We start from the raw sequence: 23023 nt of genomic DNA on the forward strand, positions 1-23023 counted from the left end.
AAGTTACACATGGGATGGCTCAGTTCACAGGAGCCGTGGCAATGGTTGTTAAAACTCTGTGTGTCATACTCTACACAGAATTTTACAGAATAATAGAATATTTCAGGTTTGAATGGACCTTTGAAGAAAGTCTAATCAAACCCACTCAGCCCTTCCTGTGTGAAGTGGGGACACAGTTTTGAAATGAAAAACACTAATGGACAATTTTGTCATCTAGTCCATTCTTTAGCAAAAAGAATAACTTTTTTTTCTTTCTAAGTAAATTCAATATATTTTTGCTTTGCCAGGGAGTGCATTGGGAGCAGTCTGTAATTCAGTCTAAATGGGGACAGTGGATGGGATCCAGGGGAAACACCTCCATGGGAAGTGTGGCTGCCCAGCTGGGAGCAAAGAACATGCTGTGATCACTTCAGCCTTTCCATGGAATCAGAGAATAACAGAGTCCTACAGTCACAGAACATGCTGAGTTGGAAGGGACCCATCAGGATCCTTCCTCTTCAGCTCCCTGCCCAGCACTGCCAGAGCATCACCAGTGCCCCTCTTGCTCGTCCACTCTGCCTGTGCCAAGCCATGCAATGAGATTCCCCACCATGAGATTCAGCTCCCACTGACCCTCTTGTACAGGCAGGTGAGACAGGGCTCTCTTTGGCCCCTGAGGTTTCTTTAGGCTGCTCTGACATAGACCCTGATGCAGTTTCCAAGTGATCTGAGTCTGGGGTTGGATTTTCCACTGACAGCAGTGTGGTTTGGGGCTTTAAATTGAGATTTTCCTTTGGATAATTCTCTGTGAACTCTCCAAAGCATACATCTCAGGAAAAGTACAGGTGAAATAAAATACCACGTTTATTTTTTGGTGTGTCCAGCTTTCTCATCAAAACAGACCTGTTTACCAGGCCTGTTCTCATAAATATTTACTAAGCTGCACCTCCTTGAATGAGATCTCCTTGACCTCACACTGCTGAGAGAGGTTGTCTAGAGCCAATGCTAAAGTGCAGCTTAACCTTTATAGTAGATTTAATGAAATCAAATGGGTGGATTTAGTGTTCAGGTTCCAGCTATCCACTAGATTAATTAAGAAAATGTATTGCTTTTCTGCATTGCCAATCTCTCATCTAGCATGGCTTTTGTTAACACTATAGGAGCAAGGGTGCACTGGAGTTGGGATAATTTAGAAAAGGAGCATCTCAGCAACTCTCACTCTTGTAATTATTGTTCTTTGCTTTTATTTATCATTTGATTTGATAAAAAGTCCACCTTTCTATGTGTCTGCAAAGCACTGTGTACAAACACAGCACTGCATATTGAAAATACAGTAGTAGGAATCTTACTTTGTTCCTTGACATTTCCCTTGGATGAGTCCTCCAGAAGAGTAAATATTCTAAAACATTTTTTAATAAAACAATTCAGTAAAATATATTTATCTCAAATTAATGTGGCAGTTTTCTGTTAAAAAACCCCTGTGTTGTTAATCGATTTTTAGGACTGAACTCTTCTCTCAGGCTGAGGTTCCCCAGGCCATTGAGCCAGTTTGACAGCTCATTGCTGCACAGAGTAGATACCTAGAGTACAGCACTGTTCCACCTCCACATTCCCAGGGGAAAAAAAAAAAAAAAAGAAAAATGAGAATCAAGTTGATTTTTAACCAGTTGGATGTTTTTCATGGTAACAATTTTCAGGGTTCTTTATCGATACATTATGCAGGTGACATCAGAGGTGTGAAGGGCTGAGTGTTGAGCAGCAGAGTTGTAACTTGCAGGCAGAGCAGTTCCTGGGAGAGGGCACTGCCAAGGGGACAGAGAATTCACTCTCCTTCCCTCCCCAGTGCTGCCCTGGAGCCACTGTCACTGTGGGGAGCCACTGTCACTGTGGGGAGCCACTGTCACTGTGGGGAGCCACCACTGTTCCTGTTGTCCTTGATGCCTCTGAGCTCTGTTGGTTCTACAGAACAACAAAGAGATGAACTCTGTCTTGATTGCTCACCTGAGAAGCATTTCCAGAAGTACTTAGGACAAAAATCCTAATTAAATATGCCCAGTGGTTCAGGTGAGTTTAGGGTTGTTAGCTCAGCCTCAAGATGCAGGGCCTTAGGATTTGGGAGGATGTTCAGCTGGAATCTGATCTTACCTTGGCTCCTAGGTGGCAAATCCTGAGGGGGCTAATAATGAGATTGCTCTGTCTTGGGGATATTCATTAACAAGATCATCATCTGTAATGAGATTATCCTGTCACCAGATAAAGTCATGCTCAGTTCATGCTGTGATGAGAAAGTCATCAAAAGTAATTAACTATGGAGGTGCATTGGGGTAACTGGGGTGTGACAGAAGCATGAACAGAGGTCTGGGCCCTGACACAACCCTGTGTTCTCCATGGCCTGCAGTGCTCAGGAAGGGACCAATGGAACCAGTTCTCCAAAGGCTGGGGAGTAACAGTGGTCATTTTAGGCAATAGCTCAGAACCATTTCAGAAAGAAGTGCCTGGAACTAGAATAAGACAGTAATCACTCATTCACTATTTTTTGTTTGACTTGTCTTTGATATCAGAAGGAATAGGACAAATGACACAAAGATTAAGAGACATAGAGGTTATCACAGTTATTGTACAAAGCAAGTAATACACAGTCCCATCACATTTATTGCTGTTGGCCTCTAGAGGTCTAACATTCACACAATGTAGCCACAGGATGACAAGAGCAAGTACTTTTCTTACTTCCTAGGGAACAATAAGCTTCCAGCTAATTTAAACTAAGATCACTGTATCATGCTCAGGTCCTCCCTCAAAGTCTAATTTTTATCAGACACTCTTGGCTACATAAAAATTTCTGAAGAGTTTCTCAAGATTCTTCCAAACCAGAACAAAGCTATTCTCATGGCTTCCACTGCTAGACTCATGGAACACACTGGAATGGAAAACAATGTACCTTCAATTCTTGTCAAACCTCAGGATCTGGTTGGCCTTGGAAGAACAGGGCAGATATTTGATTCATAGGTTGAAATCATTTGAGAAGTTGTGTAGTTAAGTAACTTCCACATATATGATTCATGTGTAGCTTCTTCCATAGCGTGTTTTAATGATTGCCAAATGGACAAAACAGGATAAGACAATAAAAAACAGTCTGGAGCTTTTCTAAATAATTACTGTACATCTCACTCCTTTAATCAGTTTGGGAAAAAAGTCCACAAAATTGTAATTTAATGTTCAGACACCATTACTTAGCTTGTATGGAAAAAAGCCTGTCGAGCCTAAAGGGAAGGGGAAGGCATCTTCCATTCTAGGAATTATGTATCACTAGTTAATAAGGTAAAGTCAGTTTCTACATTGTTTAAAGTATTTGTAATTGTACAAACCAAAGAATCAAGTGCTAAGTTTCATGTCTGCTTTGAGGGAAATCCGTGTAAAACCCCCAAGACTAAAATAGAATTTTTGACGTAAAGAAGAAGGGAATTCTTTCCAATATCTTGGAAATCTAATTAGTCCCATGCAAACAAGTAGCTAAACCCTTTTGAGCACCTCTAGGCTTGTTCTGGCTGTCACAGATAAGCATCAGGTATTTTATTTACAAACAAAAATAGAACTTTCTATCTTCTCTGCAATTCTCTAGTTTTTTCTCTTGCTGTCTGATGAAAGCATATTTTTTTGTCCTGTCTCAAGATCAAACCCTATATCCCCAAAAAGGGAAAATACAAGAAGCTGCTGCTAAGACCCCATTCTGCATGTATATTTTGTCTTCCTCTCCACCAGAAGCCATCTGGATGTTGCTTTGAAATAGATGGATTATGGATAAAGTTATCAGAAGGGATTAGTGTGATTAGAAGGACATTAATCCTGTCAAGAAGTAATGGTCAAGTATTAACCACCAGCAGTTGTTCCTAGAATGATGTTTGTTTTCATTCATCCCGTTCCCTCCCTCCCATTCTCATTTTGTAATTGCATGCTGTGGAAAAGACCTTCCTGAGCAAGTTCTGCCAGTGAGGCTGGGAAGTGCCTGCAGCAGCTACATTAGAGATGATTATATTGCAGTTGGGCATCATGAAAGGGAAGTGCTGCCTTCACTAATGCTGCTTGATCGTGCAGGCTGTCGCTCACCTTTTTGTCAAGGTCAGAGCCTCCAAGTCTCAACATGATAATAATGTGCATTTAATCATCCCAAATTGCTTCACCAGTGGAACCCCCCCTAATGCAGGAGGGCAGGGTCTCCATTTTATAGACTCAGAAACAGAGAAATTAAGGCACTTTTAAATGAAAACAAACCACTTACAGTGAAAAGAAAACCTGCCTGAAGTGATCTCTGTATTGCAGTGAACCATCACACTTTTCCTTATCTGTGCTTTCAGAAAAGGCTGCTTCACTTCCATGGAGGCACCAGTTTCCTTATCTGTGCTTTTAGAAAAGGCTGCTTCACTTCCATGGAGGCACCATTTTCAGAGGAATGTTTGCAACAGAGAAAATACAACTCTTCATTGATGAAAGAAAGAGATAAGAAACTTTCTCTGGCTCTTTTTACAGTTCAATGCTTGATTTGCTCTTAGTCTCTAGTGTAGTTAAAATTATTCAGCAGTGAGAAAGAGGGATCAGAACGACTTTTTCTTTTCAGGATATCCTTTTGCTTTCTTCTAATATGAAAACCACCTACAGAGCAAGACCCTGCCATGGCTGCAGTAGAGCCAGGGCAGTGGTAGTGGTGGGAAGATCACAGCCCAGCCCTGTCTGCTTCACCCTGCCCAGGCCCTGCCCTTCCTGACACAGATGTGTCACAGGAGTTTTGCACACTGTGGTGTGCTGCAGCCTTCTGGGGATCTGAGCACAACTAAGGGACTGTCTTATGACAGCCAATGACCCCCAATGTCTTGTATTATTAAAAATTTCATAGTATTACAACCTGATTTTCAAAGGAGTTGACAAGTCTGGAACCCTCTTGAAGGGGCTACTAAGGTTCATCTCCTGTGCAAATCCAGTAATAGAAACCAGCTTTTTAAAAGTTTAGACATCTTGATATAAATGATATAAATGAAATTGTGTCTAAGCTCAAAAAAAAAACCCCAACTGCAGAACGTGGAAGCTGTAGCACAAACAGGACTACTGCAGCAGTTTCTGTAGGGTTGGATTATCAGCTGTAAATAGTGCTTGAAATGTGCATTCACTTTTCAGAGGCCCAGTATATAAATATTTTATTAAACACAGGGGAAGCCCAAAGGTGTCAGGCATGATGGAAAATCTGGCTCTTGATCTTCAAGCAACAAAAACATGTCAGAGGATCAATACACTGTTTGCAGTGATTTTGTTTAATTTTACAGCTAGGCTGCTAGGAAAGAAACCAGTCTACATTTCTAATGCATCATAACATGCATAATTTTGAGATTTGGTTTCTATTGCTTTATGAAATAGTAAGATTTTTATTTTTTACCCAAAATGTTGATATCTCCTTTATAATCTAACACTTGGAACTCTTAATGACAAACTGACATACACAGCAAAAATCCTGCCAGGAATTCACATGATGCATTTTATTTTCTATTTCTTGTGCAATAGGAAATCTGCTTTTCTGGACTAATATAAACAAGGCAGGACTTTGTACAGCACACAGTGAAGGCTGATGTCCAGTGGCTGTTCTGTCACCTGCATATGTGAGGTTACTGTGATACATCTGTGAGTTCTGGAAGGGATGAACAGCAGCCTTTGCTCACTGACTGACAAAGGGCATTGCAGTGTAGCTCATGCAGAATTCAGGTTGGCTTGTTGATTTCAGCTGTTCTGATTTTAAAAAAAAGTGTTTCCTAAATTCAAAGGTCAGGATGCAATCAAACCCAAATTATCCATTAAATATGGATGTGCAGCTTCACATGGTGGAAGGAGCCAAGAATCTTATTAATACTAGATTTTTTTTCTTCTCTCGGTTCTTTCAAGCATTTTTAGATTAAGCAAAAAGCAAAAGGATTTGAAACACAAATTTGAATTATAAACAAATGTCAGATTTATTCAACTGTTTTTTGTCTAAGAAAACAGAGGGAATCCAGCCAGCCCCTCAAGCTCCACATGTCATTCCCATTCCTTTGTGAGACACTAAGTATTTTAGAGCTCTCAGAGGACTACAGAAAAATTCTGTCAGGTCGCAAACAGTTCATACCCCATTTGTAATCACTTCAGTGCTTTCCACACCCATTCACTCTGTCACCACAGATTCCTCTTGCACGTCATTAGATCCCTACTGACACTCCCTAAACAATTTCTACTGGGTTGGTCCAGTTTTGTCATTATGATGTGTAATTGTAACATGTCATTTTTCACTGAAACAGTCTGGACCTCTGGGTTGCACAAACAAAAGAAAACACTAGAAAACAGTATGGGATCTGAGCATTAGACTTAACATTTCTAAACATAGTTAATAGCATTGAAAATGTTCCAGATGATAGTGTGGAGAAACTTCTGAAGATGTCTCAGGCATGGAGGAGGGATTAAAACTTTCCTCTACAAGCTGAAGCCATCTCAAATGATGACTTTTGGGGTATCTGACACCAATTCTGTAATATAATAGCAATATGGAGAATTTAAAATAGTATAAGGGTGTCAAGTGAGATGCTTTCTGACTGCTTCTTCTTACCCTTGGGTAATCCTTATCTTTCAGTTTCATCCAAGTAGTTTTGCTTTTAATTCTAAAAGTAAATATAGTTATTCCCTCCAGTCATCTCCTTAAAACTCACTTCTCTACACTGACTCTCTCCACAATCAAGACTTAAGATGATATATCCTAGGAAAGAGCTAACAAACATCTTGTTCTCACTGGGGTGAAATACACTTTTATTATTCACATTACAGTGAATAATACAGTTACATGTGACAGGCAGTGCAGAAATGGGACTCCCAGCACTTTATGTTGTCGTTCAGGTCCCCCACAGATTTCCCCATACACACCCCACAGAAGGTTCACCCTTCCCTCTTGGGGAAGGGCTGTTCCCCAGAGCCAACAGAGGTGAAGCAGGGGGAAAAGTCCACAGGCCAATAACGTGAGGAAAACAAGCCCTGTGTTCCAAAAGCAAATTCATTCTATGGAAAATGCTTCTGCCTTGGTACTTCATGGAACATTTTTCTGAGCAGGCTCTTCAGAGACCCAGAGGCAGCACTTTGCAGCTGCTCCTCAGCACCTCACTAGATAATACACTACATAAATTTGGTTGCACTCGATTATAGAACCATAGAATTTTTTAGTTTGGAAAATGCCTCTAAGATCTTTAACCCCAACTGTTCCTTCCCCCAGCACTGCCAAGTCCCTCAAACCATGTCCCCAGGTGCCACATCTACTTGTCTTATAAATACACCCCAGTCTGGCAGCAGCATAGGGATAAGAACAGAACAGCTGGTATTAAGGGGAATAGTTTAACACATACATAGCAGAAGAGACCAAGCCCAGACTGACTAGAACCTTCTGTTATCCACCCTTTTCCTTTTGGTCTTCAGGTAAATTATGTGTCAAGGCATGGAAAATACCTCGTAGTACCAGGGGTGTATTAGAAGAAACAGTACTGCACAAATTGTCATTCATGTAAAACCAGTATTACTGAGTTGATTAATTTTGGCTATCTTCTTTATTTAAATAGAACCATAACCAGAAAAAAAAAAATCATAGCCTTTTAGACATCTGTTTTCCTTCTGAATGGATATTATACTGATTTTATCAGACAGTGGTTTATATTCACAGTAAAAAGTTTAAATTGCCAATTGCAGTACAGGTCTTGGAGAATTTGGGTCAAACTTTTCATCCCTAACAAATGGTGATCTTGAGTAGGAAAACAGATGAACAATCTCCAGTGTGAGGTTTATTGCCAGTTTCATCTACAGCTGAGAGCAAACAAATAGTGCCCAACACAACCTGCCCAGGCCAGTGGTCAGTTTGGTATGGCCCCATACAGCCAAATAATGTCAGAATTCCTTTAAAACACAATGAGCAATACTTGTCATTGGTCAGATGTTCAAATGCCAGTGTGTTCCCCAGTCAGAGAGCTGGGGAAAAATATGGGAAAAGGGTACTAAAAAGAGAAGTTTCTAATTAAATACTGGGCTTTAAGAGCATGAGTAAGAATCACCAACTCAGGAATGTGAGCAGAAGGATGAAGGATTACCAGAACTGATGGCATTATGGACAGGAATCCCTTTAAAGAAAGACAGTACTATATTTAGAATATTGTATTTAATTAATCAACAAAACCACAATAGTAACTAACATTTATTACTACACCCAAATGGGCCTTCAAATACATATGAAATTTTAATAGCATACACTGGTTTGTACCAGGCACAACATACTCAGAGGAACAAGCTCTGTAATTTAAGTAATACAGGTCAAATAATTTCTTTTCTTTTGATTATAAAGGGAATAATATTTCTTTAACAGGATCTGCTCAAGGGAAAGGATCAAATCTCTGCTACTCAATATTTCTTAAACATCTAGAAAATGGTTGGTGGTAAATAAATACAAAATGTAATAATCTTCCTAAGCTCAGAAAACTAAACTGTTTTTTCCAAAGGGAATATAACAGGCTGTTACAACAGCTAAACAGTTTAAGTCTGACCTAACAATTCTTTTCCTACTCTCACTGCTGACTGCTAATCAAACTCTTAGAAAACTTGGCTCTGTATCTCTTTCCAGATAAAAGCTTAATCATATAAACAAGGAGGTGCTGGAATAAAGGATGCAACTTTCTATTACATGTATAGGTAGATGTATAGGACAAAGAGAACTCGGTATGTTCAGCTGGTGCCAATCTGTGTAACTCTGGCTTTAGCCTGCTTTTCTGAACAACCAAGGCTTGTGCAGTCAAACACTGTGTGAGAGCCCTTACTAATAAATAACATGTTCATTCTGAGAGGGTCATGTTCCTGAAAGGGCTGTGAAACTTCACAAATACAGGAGAGAAAGAATGTGTGGGCTTCTGGAATTAACTTGAAAAAGATCCAGGGCTGCAAGCCCTGCCTCTTCTGCAGCCTTCCTCGGGGTCTGCAGCACACGCATTCTGCAGCTGTCTCGGGTACATGCGGTGGCCCTGCCTGCCGGCAGCAATGCAGCGCTGGGAGCCAGATCTGCTCCTCCCCTGCAGGCACCTCTGCCTTGTGAGCACAACGGGAGAGCTGCATTTCTGCTCTGTGGAAAATGCCAGCGTGAGTTCCCTGCCTACTGGGAGGAATCCGTGCCAAACACCAGCATTAGAAATGCCCCAACAGTGGTGAATTATTCGATATTATTCAAATAATACAATATTGTTCTTCGAAACTTTGCAGTTGTGACAGATCAGGTTTCAGTACCAGCCTCCACAAAAAGCTTAAGTCGAAGCAGTCATGCTTACTGAAAATCAATTTCTGGCCCATTGGGAACTGATCAGTACAAAGCTGGTAACATGTGGGGCAGGGAGTGGGCACAGAAATGCTCTGAAGGAAGGTGACAGTGTGTGAGTTGTGGCACAGTGCCTGCCAGCACCCCTGGCCTGTGCTGGAGCTGCCGCAGACAGGAGCGGGTCAGAGGGTTTACATTGTCTTTAGCAAATGTGAGAAGATATTAAAGGGAAAGTTGAGTCTTTGTTCCTCTCCCAGTTTTTTGTATCATGCAGAGATATAAAAGACAAAAACATTGACATCAGATTTGATTACTTCAAGCATTTAAGAAGTTGAGAAACTCAAGTGGTGCGCAGGTATCTCTGCCAATCAACTTGTCCTGGGAACAGGTGAAGGAATCCCATATGTGTGTGCGTCTGTGGAAGTTTATAACTAACCACAGTGAAAGAAAGTGGAAGATTTCTTGTTTTCTGGATAGGGAATGGTACCGGCAGTCCCCGGGATGCGGGAGCCTCGTCAGTGACACCGGCAATCCCCGGGCAGTGGTACCGGCAGTCCCCGGGATGCGGGAGCCCGGGCAGTGACACCGGCAATCCCCTGGATGCGGGAGCCCCGGCAGTGGTACCGGCGATCCCCGGGCAGTGGTACCGGCAGTCCCCGGGATGCGGGAGCCCCGGGCAGTGGTACCGGCGATCCCCGGGATGCGCGGGCGCTCGGTGTCCCGGCAGAGCCGCCCGGTGGCCGCCCGGTGCATTGCTGGGTATCCCGAGCCTCCGGCCGCGCCGGGAATGCCGGAGGGGCAAGGAAAGGGCGTGGAACAAAGCTGGGCAGCGGGGTCTGCCTGAGGGGTTTGATAAACAGAACTCTCAGGGCATGCACAGGGAACTGTGCGCCTGCCTGCTGGAAAACCTGAGATCTGTTGAAAGCTGAAATGTTTTGCGTAAAAGGAGGAAAATACACTGTTTGCATTGTCCCTCTGTCCCAAAGAGAATCCTCTGTGCCAGAGAGAATCAGGGAGCTTCAGAGCTTCTGCAGCTGATCTTTCAGGCTTGTTGAAGACATCTCCCTGTCGAGCTGCAGTAAGAGCTTGAACAGTGTCTAAATGTGAAACTACAAATTCAGATTTGGCTCCTATTCTCTCCGAGCTCTCTTGGTATTTGCATCTCAGGTCTAACAGCAGTATCCCACGTTTATACATAAAGTAAGCAGTGTACATCTAGTAACTACAGACTCTAAAATTTGATCTTGTAAGGTTCCGTTACTGATTATCCCTTGGGTAGACACAAGCTGTCAACTATTTGTAATTTTCTTTATCTTTCCAACAGAAGTGTTGTGTGGGTACCTGTTCTCACAGCTGAGAAAAGCAAACTCTACACTCAGGGGATACTGACAGGTATGAGCAGGACTAAATCTCCGGCAGAGGATGGGTGCAGTAAATATATACTTATTTCAGAGTTGTTCTGATGCTATGAAGCTTTTTTATATAATCAGATAACTGAAATAATTTCAACCCCCACCCTTAATGAAGGTCCATGCCTCCACAAAAGCAAAAGCTTGTGCAGGGCTCAGACTGACAGGCTAGTGGGTGATGGTTGCTTTTCCAAGATTTTTCTATCTATGGGAAAAGAAAGAAGTAAGACCACAGCTGACAGGAGACATCAGAAATAGGTACAGAAACTCTGGGATAGAGCAGTTCCAGGAGCAGCAACAAAGTTCAGGAAATCAAGAAATTGTACTTTGAAGAAATGATCTCCTGTTGTTTGACAGATTTCCTCTGCATCCAAGGAACTTTTAAAATAAAGATCATTCAGAGATACCTGACTGTATCATAACTTCCTCATTTCTAATGAATACAATCTGCAAAGTTCTGTTTTAACTCTCTAACAATCAAGAGGTCAAGAGGTAGAATACAAATTTTCAGCCATTTCTGTTTAAGGCTGGATTTCTGCTAGTGGAAAACTAGATTTTCTAGTCTATTTTCAATCTTCTGACCTATCCAGTTGCCACTTTTTACTTCTTGTACAACCCTTCAAAATAAGCTCTGGACTTGGAAATAGGATAGTTTGCACTAAGTCTCTCTTTTAATCTTCCTTTCTCACCTCTCCTTTTCTTTACAAGTAATTTCTTCACTTATGTGTTTAAAGAAAAACTTGCAATCATTTCAACTAGGAGAGCAATATTTAGAGTTCTTTTTATGGTGCTGTGCTCCTGGCTTTTGTAAACAATAATAGAGAATATTTTAAAAGATCATTTAAATGCCAGTACTCTGGCAGGACAGGCTGAAGATATTCCAAATCCACACAGAAATGTAGTTTAAATGTGCATGCAGATTGATAAAAATACAGTACTGGTTTACTGATTTTATGAAATACATGTGTGGAAAACACTGTGCTTGTCATTAAAAACCCCAAAAGACAACCAGCCAAAAATGCCCAAACTGTACAAGAATGTTGTTATATCTGGAGTGTTTTTTTCCTGCAAACCTTGCCGTTTCAGTTTGTGCTAGCAGGCACTGCTAGTTTGTTATACAGGGAGCTGGACTCACACTTGCAAGGAGAATGGAACCTCTTTGAAGGTTTGCAAGGTTTCTCTCTTTCCACCTCAGAGGACAGAGTGCAGCTGCTGTGACAGGCTCAGAGCTGTCACATCTCCAGCAACTCAGACCCATCACAGGCTGTGCCAGAGCAGCTCTTTCCTACTGTGCTGCTCTTCCTAACATCTCTGAATATACCAGAGGATCTAAAGAACTGCACATTTTATGGAAGGACACGTAAATCTGCTCCAACCCTTTCCTGTCCTCCTTACTATGTCACTTCCTCATGTAAGACTCTTGATTTCTTTGGAAAACTTCCATTTCACCTCTCAAAAATAAAAATCTCCTCACATGTTTTCTCTTGGTGTTCTCTAGATGCATGGGCCAGGATCAGGTGTGAGTCTGTGGTTATAAAACAGTTTCCTGCATAAAGCACCATGACTCAGCTTTGCTCTGTGAAAAACCATGAGAAGGCAGATGCCAGGGTAGATGATTTTAAAATAAAATTAGTGCTGTTAATCCTGTTCATTTTCAACAACTGTCAGTGATCTGAAGACTAGAAACTTGTTTTTTTCTCCAAGTGGAAGATGAGGTCTTGATGTATGAATTAGGTTCCAGAACTGGGACCAAATATTGCAGTAATTTTTCCTTAGCTCTGGTAAAGTTAGCTTTGTTACTTTCCTTCTCTTTAATAACCTCCCAGCCTTGGGCACATGAGGGACTTTTTGGCCATCCAGCTGGTGGTTTTTTGGGACTGCAGTCAGTGGGAAGGCAGTCAAACTTAGGGAAAAGCCTGCCCTAAGTTACACCTTCCCACTGCAAAGGCAGCTGCCATGCACCAGTCAGTTCCAGCACTGAGATCATTAATTCTGCTCCTGATAAAGTGCCACCACTAAAGGCTCTGTCTTTAACAATGAAGAAATCACTTTCACTTCCAGCCAAAGCCAGCTATATATTGTTAGTTCACTGGAGACACAGGGTTTTTTCAATATTTATCATACTATAAACACATACAGCACACCTCAGAATACTGCTGGACACTATGAATCAACTGTGCTTTTTCACTGTATTTGTACAGTGTATTATTTCAATTGTTTAGATTTAAGGCAGGCTTTTTGATAAAGTGAATTATTTATTCCATACACTTAACTTCTAAGTAGCTTGAAGGAAAAGGTCTTCCATTACAAGGGAAAAAGTAAACAAATTTAAAACCCCACATCTCATTAACTGTAAAGCAAATAATACCCATATGAGGTAGAAATGATGTATGGCAGAAATGATCCTATCAACTAAAATACATGTTCATGGCTCAACTATGAATTTGAATTGTGCAGCAGCTCTGATGCCTCTGGCACCGTCACCTAATTCAGTCACAACTAAACCATTGTGAGACAAATCTCAATTAGAAAACTTCAAAAGTTATTGGAATAATAATTGTCTTCACTTACCTTGAGACAACCAGAGGGAGAATCAGCATTTTCAGCATCCTCATCAGTAACTCACCAGGAAACTGGAAGTAGCTGATTTCCTGGAAATACATGGAGAGATGTTTATTGTTTTGAGCTACAGACTGACTGTCTTCACAAGTGCTGCTAGAGCTGTGGATCAGATAACATTGCTAGAATCTGCACCTTTGGTGCAAAGACAAGGTGGCAAAGATAGCAGGCTTTAAAAGGGAATTTTAAAATTAATTAGATTACATAATGTGTTCTTATTCAATAAACACACGGCATTGTTTGTTCCTTTACAAAGGAAGACAAAAATGAAATGTGCCATCTCTTGGAGACTACTGTTAACCAGTTGCCCTGAATAATCTCTCCATTCTGCGTTTTGTCTGTTTTCCTAGACGTGTTTGAAGTTATGGCTTGGACACAAACGATGTTCAGACAGACAGTGGTTTGCAGTAGCTGAGGCCAGAATTGGTTTAATTTAGTTGCATTTCCTAAATGCCTTATTTTTTAACTGAGATTTCTATTTTGTGCTCAAACAGTGCATTTATTAAAGCATGTTGTTGTCTAGTCTGTCTGACTGATACAGCAGAAATGAGCACCAGCAAAGGGCTTAGTTGAAGTATGCAGGGGGAGAATTCCCCAAGTGACTTCAGTAACATGTTCTGCTAATGATGGGAAATCTCAAATTTATTAATATGAATCACCATTAGTGTAATATAAACATCTGCACCCCTGTGCATCTGATACTGAAAAATATTCCCAGTGTTTTTTTTAGCTGTACGTGTTCCAGAATAATATAAAATGCAATATATTGCACTACCAGTTTCTGCAGGCCTATATGAAATGCTACATTTCATCTAGCTTAAATGCCCACGATTATTATCCATACCTGCCACATTCTACTGTGCTCCTGCTGTGCTTCCCAGGAGCCTGAGAGACCAGAACCCTTTGCTACCTATTGTTTGAGAATGTGTGAAAAGACCCAAAGAACAACATAGATTGACAAACAGATGAAATGAAACAATTTTAACACACACATACAGGTGACTTTTACCTTCCAGAGCCCACCCTGGAGTTCCCCAAGGCACATATGTCTTTTGTTATGTAAGCCTGGCATTTCCTCTGCAGGGACTTGCTGGGAGCTGCTCTTACCTGCTGGGAGAGGCGCCTGGTCCTCAGGAAGAATCCCAGGAGGCAGCCGATGGTGACGGACAAGACGGAGAGGATGAGCAGCCCGTTCCTTTTACAAACATCCTTGATCCGAGCGAGGATTGCATCCAGGGCCACCGCCATGCTGTCCTGCCTGCTCTTTGGAGAGGAATCAGCATCCCATGGGGAGAGAATCCACTCGCTCCTCTTGTTGGGGTGCACAGATCTGGCTCTGGATAGATCAGATCAAAGCACTTCCAGTTCTGCTTAGCTGACCCGCAAGGTCACCCCTCTGCCAATAGCCACCAAGCAAGCAGCTGGCATTATTGTTCCAAATTAATACCAACAATCCTATTATCAACTACATCATTAAGAGCCTGGAAGAAGATTAGGGGGCTCTGGAAAATTAGAACAGAATGCAGTAGTATTTCTAAAACAAGACCAGTTCAAAACAAAGTGACACTCCTGGGGGAAAGGCGATGGATTCCTCAGACTCCCCGGTTTGGGGTCTGGACGCCCAAACCCAGGAAGGCAACTCTGCAAGCCAGTGCTCAGACAGGGAACAGGGCAGTTTGGCCAAAGGGCAGAGCAGGTAACGTTTTGAACAGGACTATCACAGCAGGGCAAGCTAGGTGAAACTGGACTTCATTAATTAAAGCAGGCTTGGTTTTTTTTGTTTTCATTGCCAAAAAAAGGCTGAATGAGCAGCATGAGAGACACGCATCAAACAGGAAATAGCCTCAGACTGGAACATGCAAGGACACCTTCTGTCACTGGGCATTTATTATCTTGGAAGTGAAATGATTTCACTTTTCTTCCAACCACTATGTTGATTAGAGTAGGGCCAATTTACTTTCAGAGGATTATCAGACTAAGCCACAGGGATTGCTTTCCTTTCCTTTGCTGTGTCCGCATTCAATCCCAATGCTGATTTTTATGCTAGTGAGTGTCTGATAAAAATACACCACCATAACCATTCACATGCCAAACTTTCTTGTGAAAGCATTTCTGTAGTTTTTGGTATATTCTGAGATTATTCAATGTTTTTATGGAAAATTTTCCCCACAGTACAACTAGGTTGTGTGTTTATATTACATTTTATACCTTGATCAAGTATTTGTTGCTGCATGCTCATGTATGAGTGAAAAAAACCTCAGGAGAAATTAAACTGTTCTTTTTGGGGGCAGGATCTCAATCCTGTGTAGTCAGTAGGACATATGGATACCCACACACACGCAGAAAAAAAAAAAGTGGAGTGGGAGAAAATAAAAGAAAAAATACGTGGAGTCCGTATATTGAACATAAAAAGAAGTGGATTGCAGAAAAACAAGAGGATTGCAGAAAATTTTATTAATGAATCAGAACGTTTTATTAGTGTATATGTAAGAGGACTGATGCTGAACCGCCCCAACACCCTGGTAACTTTGCAGACCTAGCGGCACGTATCCGATTGACTTTGGAATGGAATAACAGAAAAACGGGAGGAGCGGCGGGCGGGGCTCCGAGCGCGGTGGGCGGGGCTCCGAGCGCGGTGGGCGGGGCTCCGGGGGGAGCGGCGGGCGGGGCCCCGGGAGGAGCGGCGGGCGGGGCCGGGGCTCGGCGCGAGCCTGAAGCCATCATGGCGGCGCGGCAGCTGCTGAGGACGGCTCCGGGGCGGCGCGGCTACAGCGGCGCGGGCGCCGCCGAGTTCCTGCACCGCAGCATCGTGCCCACCATGCACTACCAGAAGAGCCTGCCCAGGTACGGCGGGGCCGCTGCTCCGGGGGGGCGCGGGCAGGGCGCGGCGGCGGCGGCCCGGGGTGTCCGCTGTGAGGAGAGGGCAGAGGGAACGTCCCGCCCCGGGCTCCGCGGTGCGCGGCTCGCTCGGTGCGCGCTGTCTGCAGCGGAGCCGGTTCGGCTCTCCAGGTGTCAGTGTAAGCGGGTTCGCCTTTCCAAGTGTCAATGTAAGCCTGCTACTGAAACAGCCCCTTGGCGCCCAAACCCCTTGAGTGTAACGGGATTGTGCTATAGGAAACAAAACTCAGGCTCAGAGAAAGTTGGCAAAGATGCCGAATAGAAAATTTGTGAGAAAGAGATGTCCAGCACCCAGCTGTGAGGGGGAGCCCGAAAAGGGCTGGCAACCGAACTGTTCCTTCTACAGAGCTGCCTCTCCTAGCAGCGGTTCCTGACACTCTATTTCCAGTAAGAGATTTCCTCCCATCACTGCAGTACCTTTGTAAAAAGACAGTCAGTTTGGTTTTATGCCTTATTTCCCAAGAGCATTATGGTGTGCTGACTTGTGTCCATCTGGTTCCTTGCTTCTCTTATTCCACTAGAAACTTACGAGGCATTTAAGTATTAGCCAAATTTATGTATGATAGTATAAACAGTATAGTGTGTGTATGCATATCTGTATGTGTAGTATATATAATAGTATAAAGAAGGATATGGAAGAAAGGAGGCAAAGAGAGATGACTGTGTGACAAACACAGGCTTCATTCATACCCTTGCTCATCAAGTGTACATCTCTGTGTTCCACTTCCTGCAGACTGCCAGTTCCCAAGCTAGAAGATACAATTAAGAGATACCTGAATGCCCAGAAACCACTTTTAAATGATGAGCAGTTCAGGTATGGACAAACACACATTGTAGTGTCATGTTCTGCTTCAAACCAAGTGTTAACATAAGAAATGTGACTTGTGACAGCATTTTGACTCTTTTCTTGATTGTTGTAGGAAAACTGAAGAACTTGCTCATGCCTTTGAAAAGGGGATTGGAAGAGAGCTGCATGAGCAACTGGTTGCTCAAGACAATCAAAACAAGCATACAAGTTACATTACAGGTTCGTTGGCCTTCTGGGTGTAGGACAAGTCTGTAGGTCATCATACTTCAGAATTGCTCATGATACCCTAAGTATTATAGGCTAAAACTTTAAGTAGCCCAGAAACTTGGAATAACCTGCTGTGAACACCCTCTGTGGCTGTGTTTGAGCAACTTGAGAGGCTGGTAGAAAGAAGAATGCTCATTATCTAATGTCATCTCTTCTACCAGAATTCTGGGTAGATAGATACTGGAACAATGGTATTTTTTCTTGAGTTTATAAGGTTTAGGTTAAAGAGGAGCTTATCTAGCACTTCCCTTAAGGAAACTGAAGCAATCATTTCCAAATAATTCCATGTTATTTAGCAAGAAAAGTAAACTTTGAGGGAGGGGAGGGGTCACAAAGGATAACTAAGTTTGGGAGGCAGAAGTGATCAGTAGTTGGGACTTAAAAGCCCTTAAAACTACAAAACTATATTCTTCTAAAGAGCCAAAGAAAAGGAGTGACAGAAATAGGAAAATGAGAATAAATAGAAACAAATCAGGAGAGGGAGAGCATGTGTATAGATTATTCTTACTTTTGATTATTCTGCTTTATTATTGCTTCCAAGTACAAGTGTCTGCTAATGAAAGTATTGGATAGCAGCAGAGATGGGAATAGTCCAATACCTATGGAAGTAGAAGTTTCCATGTTGCCCTGTGAATGCACTTCTATCCTTGCTGTCTGTTCAGACTGCCTGTTAAGGTGTTAGCTGCCACACAGTCTACAGAGAATACCAGATTATTTCACAAAAACTGCTCTTTGGTTTGTTGTATTTTACTTTCCATTCACTTTGAACAACGTCTTGGGTTTTAAGTGGTGGCTTTATGTTGTTCATCAGTGCTAACCAGTATGCTGCTTTTTGTCTATGAATGGTGCAATGTCTGTATTGCTTTTTGTTCAGTTATTTTTCTTCTTTATGCCTCATAAAAGACCTGTTCCACTTGAAATTGGTTTCTGAAAGAATGTAAAGTTGTCTCCACCCTGGACTTTCAAGTCTGGTGTTAAAAGGCTACGTGATGATGACAGATGTGGTTTTAAAACTGTAGATGAGTGTTACTTACCTGTGAGCACCTGTAATTAAAGTTGTAACTTAGCCCCTGGAACAACCCATTGCCCTTCTTACAGTCCAGGTAGAAGGCTCAGCCTTCTAACCTCAGCAAGATGCAGTCAGTGACAGAGAGTTGCAGAAATTAATAGTGTAAGAGTAGGTAAAGGCATAAACCACTCCAAATGTGAGGTGTGCCCCAAAATAAAACTGGGGAGCTGCACTCTATGTCCTGGGAGTTAAGGTTTATCATCGAGCCATAAAGAAAACAGGGAGTTGGCCCTTGTTGCTCATGACATGGACACCCTTGACATGGATTATTCCAAACCCAGTATTTTTATGATTAGCCAACACTATCCTTCTTCATAATGGGGGTTTGGAGAAGCCTTGGTTGAATTATTTCATATGTTGTCTTGTTTAAAGGCACTTTAATGTGTGTGATTCATGATCACTGTTGGACTACATGACCCTCTTGTCTGACTCAGGAACTGCTTTTATGTTCTGACCTCTTTCTCAACTCTCAATTTTCAGGTCCCTGGTTTGACATGTACCTAAAAGCACGTGAGCCTGTTCTTTTGAATTTTAATCCATTTATGTCTTTTAATCCTGATCCAAAACCAGAATACAACGATCAGCTCATACGAGCTACGAACATGACTGTTTCTGCCATACGTTTTATGAAGACCTTCAGGGCTGGTTACCTTGAACCTGAGGTTTTTCACCTCAATCCAGAAAAAAGTGACACTGAGATCTTTAAAAAAATAATCCGATTTGTGCCTTCTTCAATCTCTTGGTTTGGTGCCTACATGGTCAATGCTTACCCCCTAGATATGTCTCAGTACTTCAGGCTTTTCAATTCTACACGGATTCCTAAGCTCAACAAAGATGAGCTTTATACAGATGAGAAGGCAAAACACTTATTAGTGTTGAGAAATGGAAATTTTTATGTGTTTGATGTTATTGATAGAGATGGAAACATGCTGAAACCCTCAGAAATACAAGCACACCTGAAATACATCCTTAGTGACAGCAGTCCGGCCCCGGCCTTCCCTCTTGGCTACCTCACCAGTGAAAACCGAGATACATGGGCATCGCTGAGGAAGAATCTACAGGACAATGGCAATGCAGAAGCTCTTCAAAAAGTAGACTCTGCCATATTTTGTTTAAGTTTAGATGATTTTCCCATTAAAGACTTAGTGCACTTGTCCCACACTATGTTGCACGGAGATGGTGCAAACCGCTGGTACGACAAATCCTTTAGTCTTATCATAACTAAGGATGGCACTGCAGGAATTAATTTTGAGCATTCCTGGGGAGATGGTGTGGCTGTGCTCAGGTTCCAGAATGAGGTTTTTAAAGACAGCACCACGACACCAGCCATCAGCCCCCAGTCCCAGCCTGCTTCAGTTGATTCTTCCAGAGCAGTGCAGAAACTTGACTTTAAGCTGAACGATGCCTTAAAAGCAGGGATTACCAAAGCCAAACAGACATTTGATGCCACTGTAGAATCACTGTCTCTTAACATGATTCAGTTCCAAGAAGGGGGCAAGGAGCTTCTAAAGCAGAAGAAGGTGAGCCCAGATGCTGTGGCTCAGCTGGCCTTCCAGATGGCTTTCCTTCGCCAGTATGACCAGACTGTGGCCACGTACGAGTCCTGCAGCACCGCAGCCTTCAAGCACGGCCGCACAGAGACCATCCGGCCTGCCTCTGTGCACACCAAGAAATGCTCTGAAGCCTTTGTCAAGGGACTCTCCAAACACAGCACTGAGGAGCTGCAGAATCTGATAGTGGAGTGCTCCAAGTACCACGGCCGTTTGACAAAGGAGGCTGCCATGGGTAAGGGAATGCATCAAACACTCATCCTTTTGCACTAAAATGTCTGTAAGGTTGCTCTAAGTATTTACAACTCAATGTTTTAATGGATGTCTAATGTAAACTTGACAAAAACAGTAGCAGAAGGCTCATTCTCACTCATTTCTTGATAGAGAGGAGTGCCTCTGTGCTTCCCACAGCACCTTTCATGTGTTGTGAATTTTTTGTACTTTAGTTTTTTCCTTAGAGCAGTTGGACTATTTGAAGATTTACTTAGTGCATGTTCAACAGGAACTTTGGCTTAAGTCTGAGGAGCTACTGTCTTATCTCTGCAGGGGATAAAGGCTTTAACAATTTCCAAATCAAACTCATCTTTTGGCCATGCTACTCCTGGCATTTTTGTAAATGCTTTCTTTTGAACTGCCCTTCCCAAAAACCATTAAAATTGACAGCAGTAAAATTGACTGTTGTGTATTGTCCCATAGAGTCTAAAATTTGCCTTGTTTTGTTGGTGCAAGATGCTCTTCCTCTATAGATTGGTAAATTTTAGGGAAGGCTTTTTCTGCAATAAACAACTTGGCTATGTTCAGGTAAATAGTTAATCAAAGAATATTGAAATTTAATCAATATCAAAGAATATTAAATATTTAATATGTATTATTAAAATTGTTAACACTCACTTTTGTGTACTCTCCTGCTCCTGTTGAGCCTTGCAGTAAAACAAGCAGGCCCCGTTCTCCTAGGACATGGGCATGAAAAGTCTGAAAAATATTTTCTATCAGTACAAAAATAAACTCCAGTTCTACAGACCTCCTCCTTTGTGGCTGAGGTGAGTTCCCACAGAAGCCAGGCACCTCTCTCACACCTGTTTTTCCTTTGTGCAGGCCAGGGCTTTGACCGGCACCTGTTCAGCCTGCGCTACCTGGCCTTGTCCAAGGGGCTGCCACTGCCGCAATTCTATCAAGACCAGGCCTACGCCCGCCTCAACCACAACATCATTTCCACCAGCACCTTGGTGAGCCCGGCTGTGCAGCTGGGAGGCTTTGGCCCCGTGGTGGCCGATGGCTTTGGAGTAGGGTATCAGGTACAAGATGACTGGATAGGTTGTAATGTTTCCTCTTACCCGGCTAGGAATGGTAAAGAATACCTGCAGTGTATACACAAGTCACTAGAAGATATCTTTAATGTTTTGAAGGGCAAGAAAATTGGTAGTTAGACATAAAGACATTGGAACACTTTATAGTTGCAGAACAAAATGCAGATTATGTCTAATTGACATACTAATCAATGTTCAGCATGGATGAGACTGCCCAGCCTAAGTGGCTTCATGTATCATCACTGAACTTGAATACTGTTAAATTCAGTAGGAAGTGTCTATCCATTTCAAAGAAATCAATTACAGACCTTGAATGCATTTCAGGAAATACAGACATTAACTACGTCAAATTAAGTAACAGATCCATGTGTTCTTAAAACACATAATCTAAAATAAGCATTTTTATTGAGTTAATGAACTTGGAATACCTGTGTTCCATGAATGTTTGGACAGACTACAGTACTGTGATACCGCTCTTAACTGTTTGGTTTTAAAAAAATACATGCAATAATTTTAAACATGGAAGAGTGGTTCCATTTGCACTCTTGCAGTAAGCTTGCTTACTAACTTATCTCTTTAAACTTGAATTTATATCAGAACTGATTGTGCCTCAACTGCTTGAAGCCTTTTCACTATAACAGCTTTTAGAGACACAAAAAATGAAGTGGGAGGCTTTAAGAAACCTGCAGTCACCAACTGGGTTGTTAAACTGACTGGAAAAGACTATATTTTAATAAAGCTGTCTATTAATAACCACAAAGTTCTTTCATTGCCATATCTAAATCATACAGCATGGACAGACCCTTTATCAATAGCTCATGTTTCTTACAAAGGTTGGCAAGAAAACTGCTGCAAGCATTCTGCACTCTGGTATGTAGCTCTTGAATTCCTGCCTTTTACCCCCTTGATTTCCACTCTTTTTCTTCTGGGAGGCCAAGTCTTTCTGTGGAGCTGAATTGCACAGTGGAGGTGGCTTCTGTCATCTGTGTAAATGCAGCTCATGTCCCACTGCCACGGACAACCAAATGTATCAGCAGAGCAGGAAAGTCTGAGCACATTGGTTGGATGTGACAGATCAGGTTCAGAGGCTCAGGAACCGCTTCCCTTTGCTCTTCCTTTGGGTATCTCAGTTTCCAGGTTCTCCCACGGTCTTTTTAATTTAGCACAGTAAGTGTAAGCAATACCCTATCCTGAAGTATGAAATAAAAGTGCTAGCAGGGGAAAGCCTTTCATATGTAAGCCTGAAGGCTTTGCTCTTGTAATGTGCTGTTCTAGTTTTCAGCTGAAAAGCAGTATTTTAAAACTTACTCTAAAACTCAGCATGATTGTTTTTGTTCATTTAAACAAAGAAAGGTGATAATTTGGGAAGATGCAGGAAATAACCTATCAGGACACAATTATCAGACCAAAAGTCTGAATAAAATTGACTAAAGGGTGGGCTTTTTTTTTCCTTTTTGGGTTTGTTTGGTGGGGTTTTTTTGTTTTGTTTTGAAACATGAGAACAGCTGGCAAGATTGTGAATGCACTCGCCAAGGAGTACAAAGTCTGTCTTCACCTAAAAATGAGGTTTACTTAATGACGTACTTGGAAAGATAACTTGCTTTTCAGAGGATTGTAACTGTGTAAATGTCAGCAGCAGTCAAGCTTAGGAAGTGTTCTCAGGAAACTCAACTTAGTCTTTACCTAAAGTGGCAGAAAGCTGCTTGAGGTGTAGCTGTTCCCTTGAAGAGTTAACACTGCCTTTACTAGTGCTTGCAGCCATTTCCTCACTGTAAGA

General features: G+C 42.1%; 2 protein-coding genes across 2 annotated transcripts in view; one reads left to right on the forward strand and one right to left on the reverse strand.

Moving 5' to 3' along the window:
- Positions 1 to 14661, reverse strand: part of SLC1A7 (solute carrier family 1 member 7) — a 48693-nt gene extending 34032 nt beyond the window's left edge. Inside the window, exons 1-2 of the mRNA XM_054638365.2 lie at positions 14455 to 14661; positions 13300 to 13379 (exon numbers count right to left, since the gene is read on the reverse strand). Coding sequence (XP_054494340.1) covers positions 13300 to 13379; positions 14455 to 14595 — 221 coding nt within the window. The 5' untranslated portion in view covers positions 14596 to 14661. The remainder of the gene's footprint in view (positions 1 to 13299; positions 13380 to 14454) is intronic.
- A 1356-nt stretch (positions 14662 to 16017) lies between these two features.
- CPT2 (carnitine palmitoyltransferase 2) lies at positions 16018 to 22006 on the forward strand. The gene is made up of 5 exons (XM_054637903.2): positions 16018 to 16191; positions 16979 to 17059; positions 17166 to 17272; positions 18870 to 20174; positions 21035 to 22006. The coding sequence occupies exons 1-5, from the start codon at positions 16070 to 16072 to the stop codon at positions 21364 to 21366; spliced, it is 1947 nt and encodes a 648-aa protein (XP_054493878.2). The 5' UTR covers positions 16018 to 16069; the 3' UTR covers positions 21367 to 22006.
- Positions 22007 to 23023: the final 1017 nt, after the last annotated feature.

This window comes from Agelaius phoeniceus, chromosome 8 (assembly GCF_051311805.1).
Source record: "Agelaius phoeniceus isolate bAgePho1 chromosome 8, bAgePho1.hap1, whole genome shotgun sequence".
NCBI lineage: Eukaryota > Metazoa > Chordata > Aves > Passeriformes > Icteridae > Agelaius > Agelaius phoeniceus.

What these genes read in the sequence shown, in the direction of transcription:
- CPT2 (XM_054637903.2), top strand. Translation starts at nt 16,070, where the DNA reads ATGGCGGCGCGGCAGCTGCTGAGGACGGCTCCGGGGCGGCGCGGCTAC. An exon ending in TACCAGAAGAGCCTGCCCAG is followed by an intron (nt 16,192 to 16,978) that starts GTACGGCGGGGC and finishes CACTTCCTGCAG; the next exon opens with ACTGCCAGTTCCCAAGCTAG. An exon ending in TTAAATGATGAGCAGTTCAG is followed by an intron (nt 17,060 to 17,165) that starts GTATGGACAAAC and finishes TGATTGTTGTAG; the next exon opens with GAAAACTGAAGAACTTGCTC.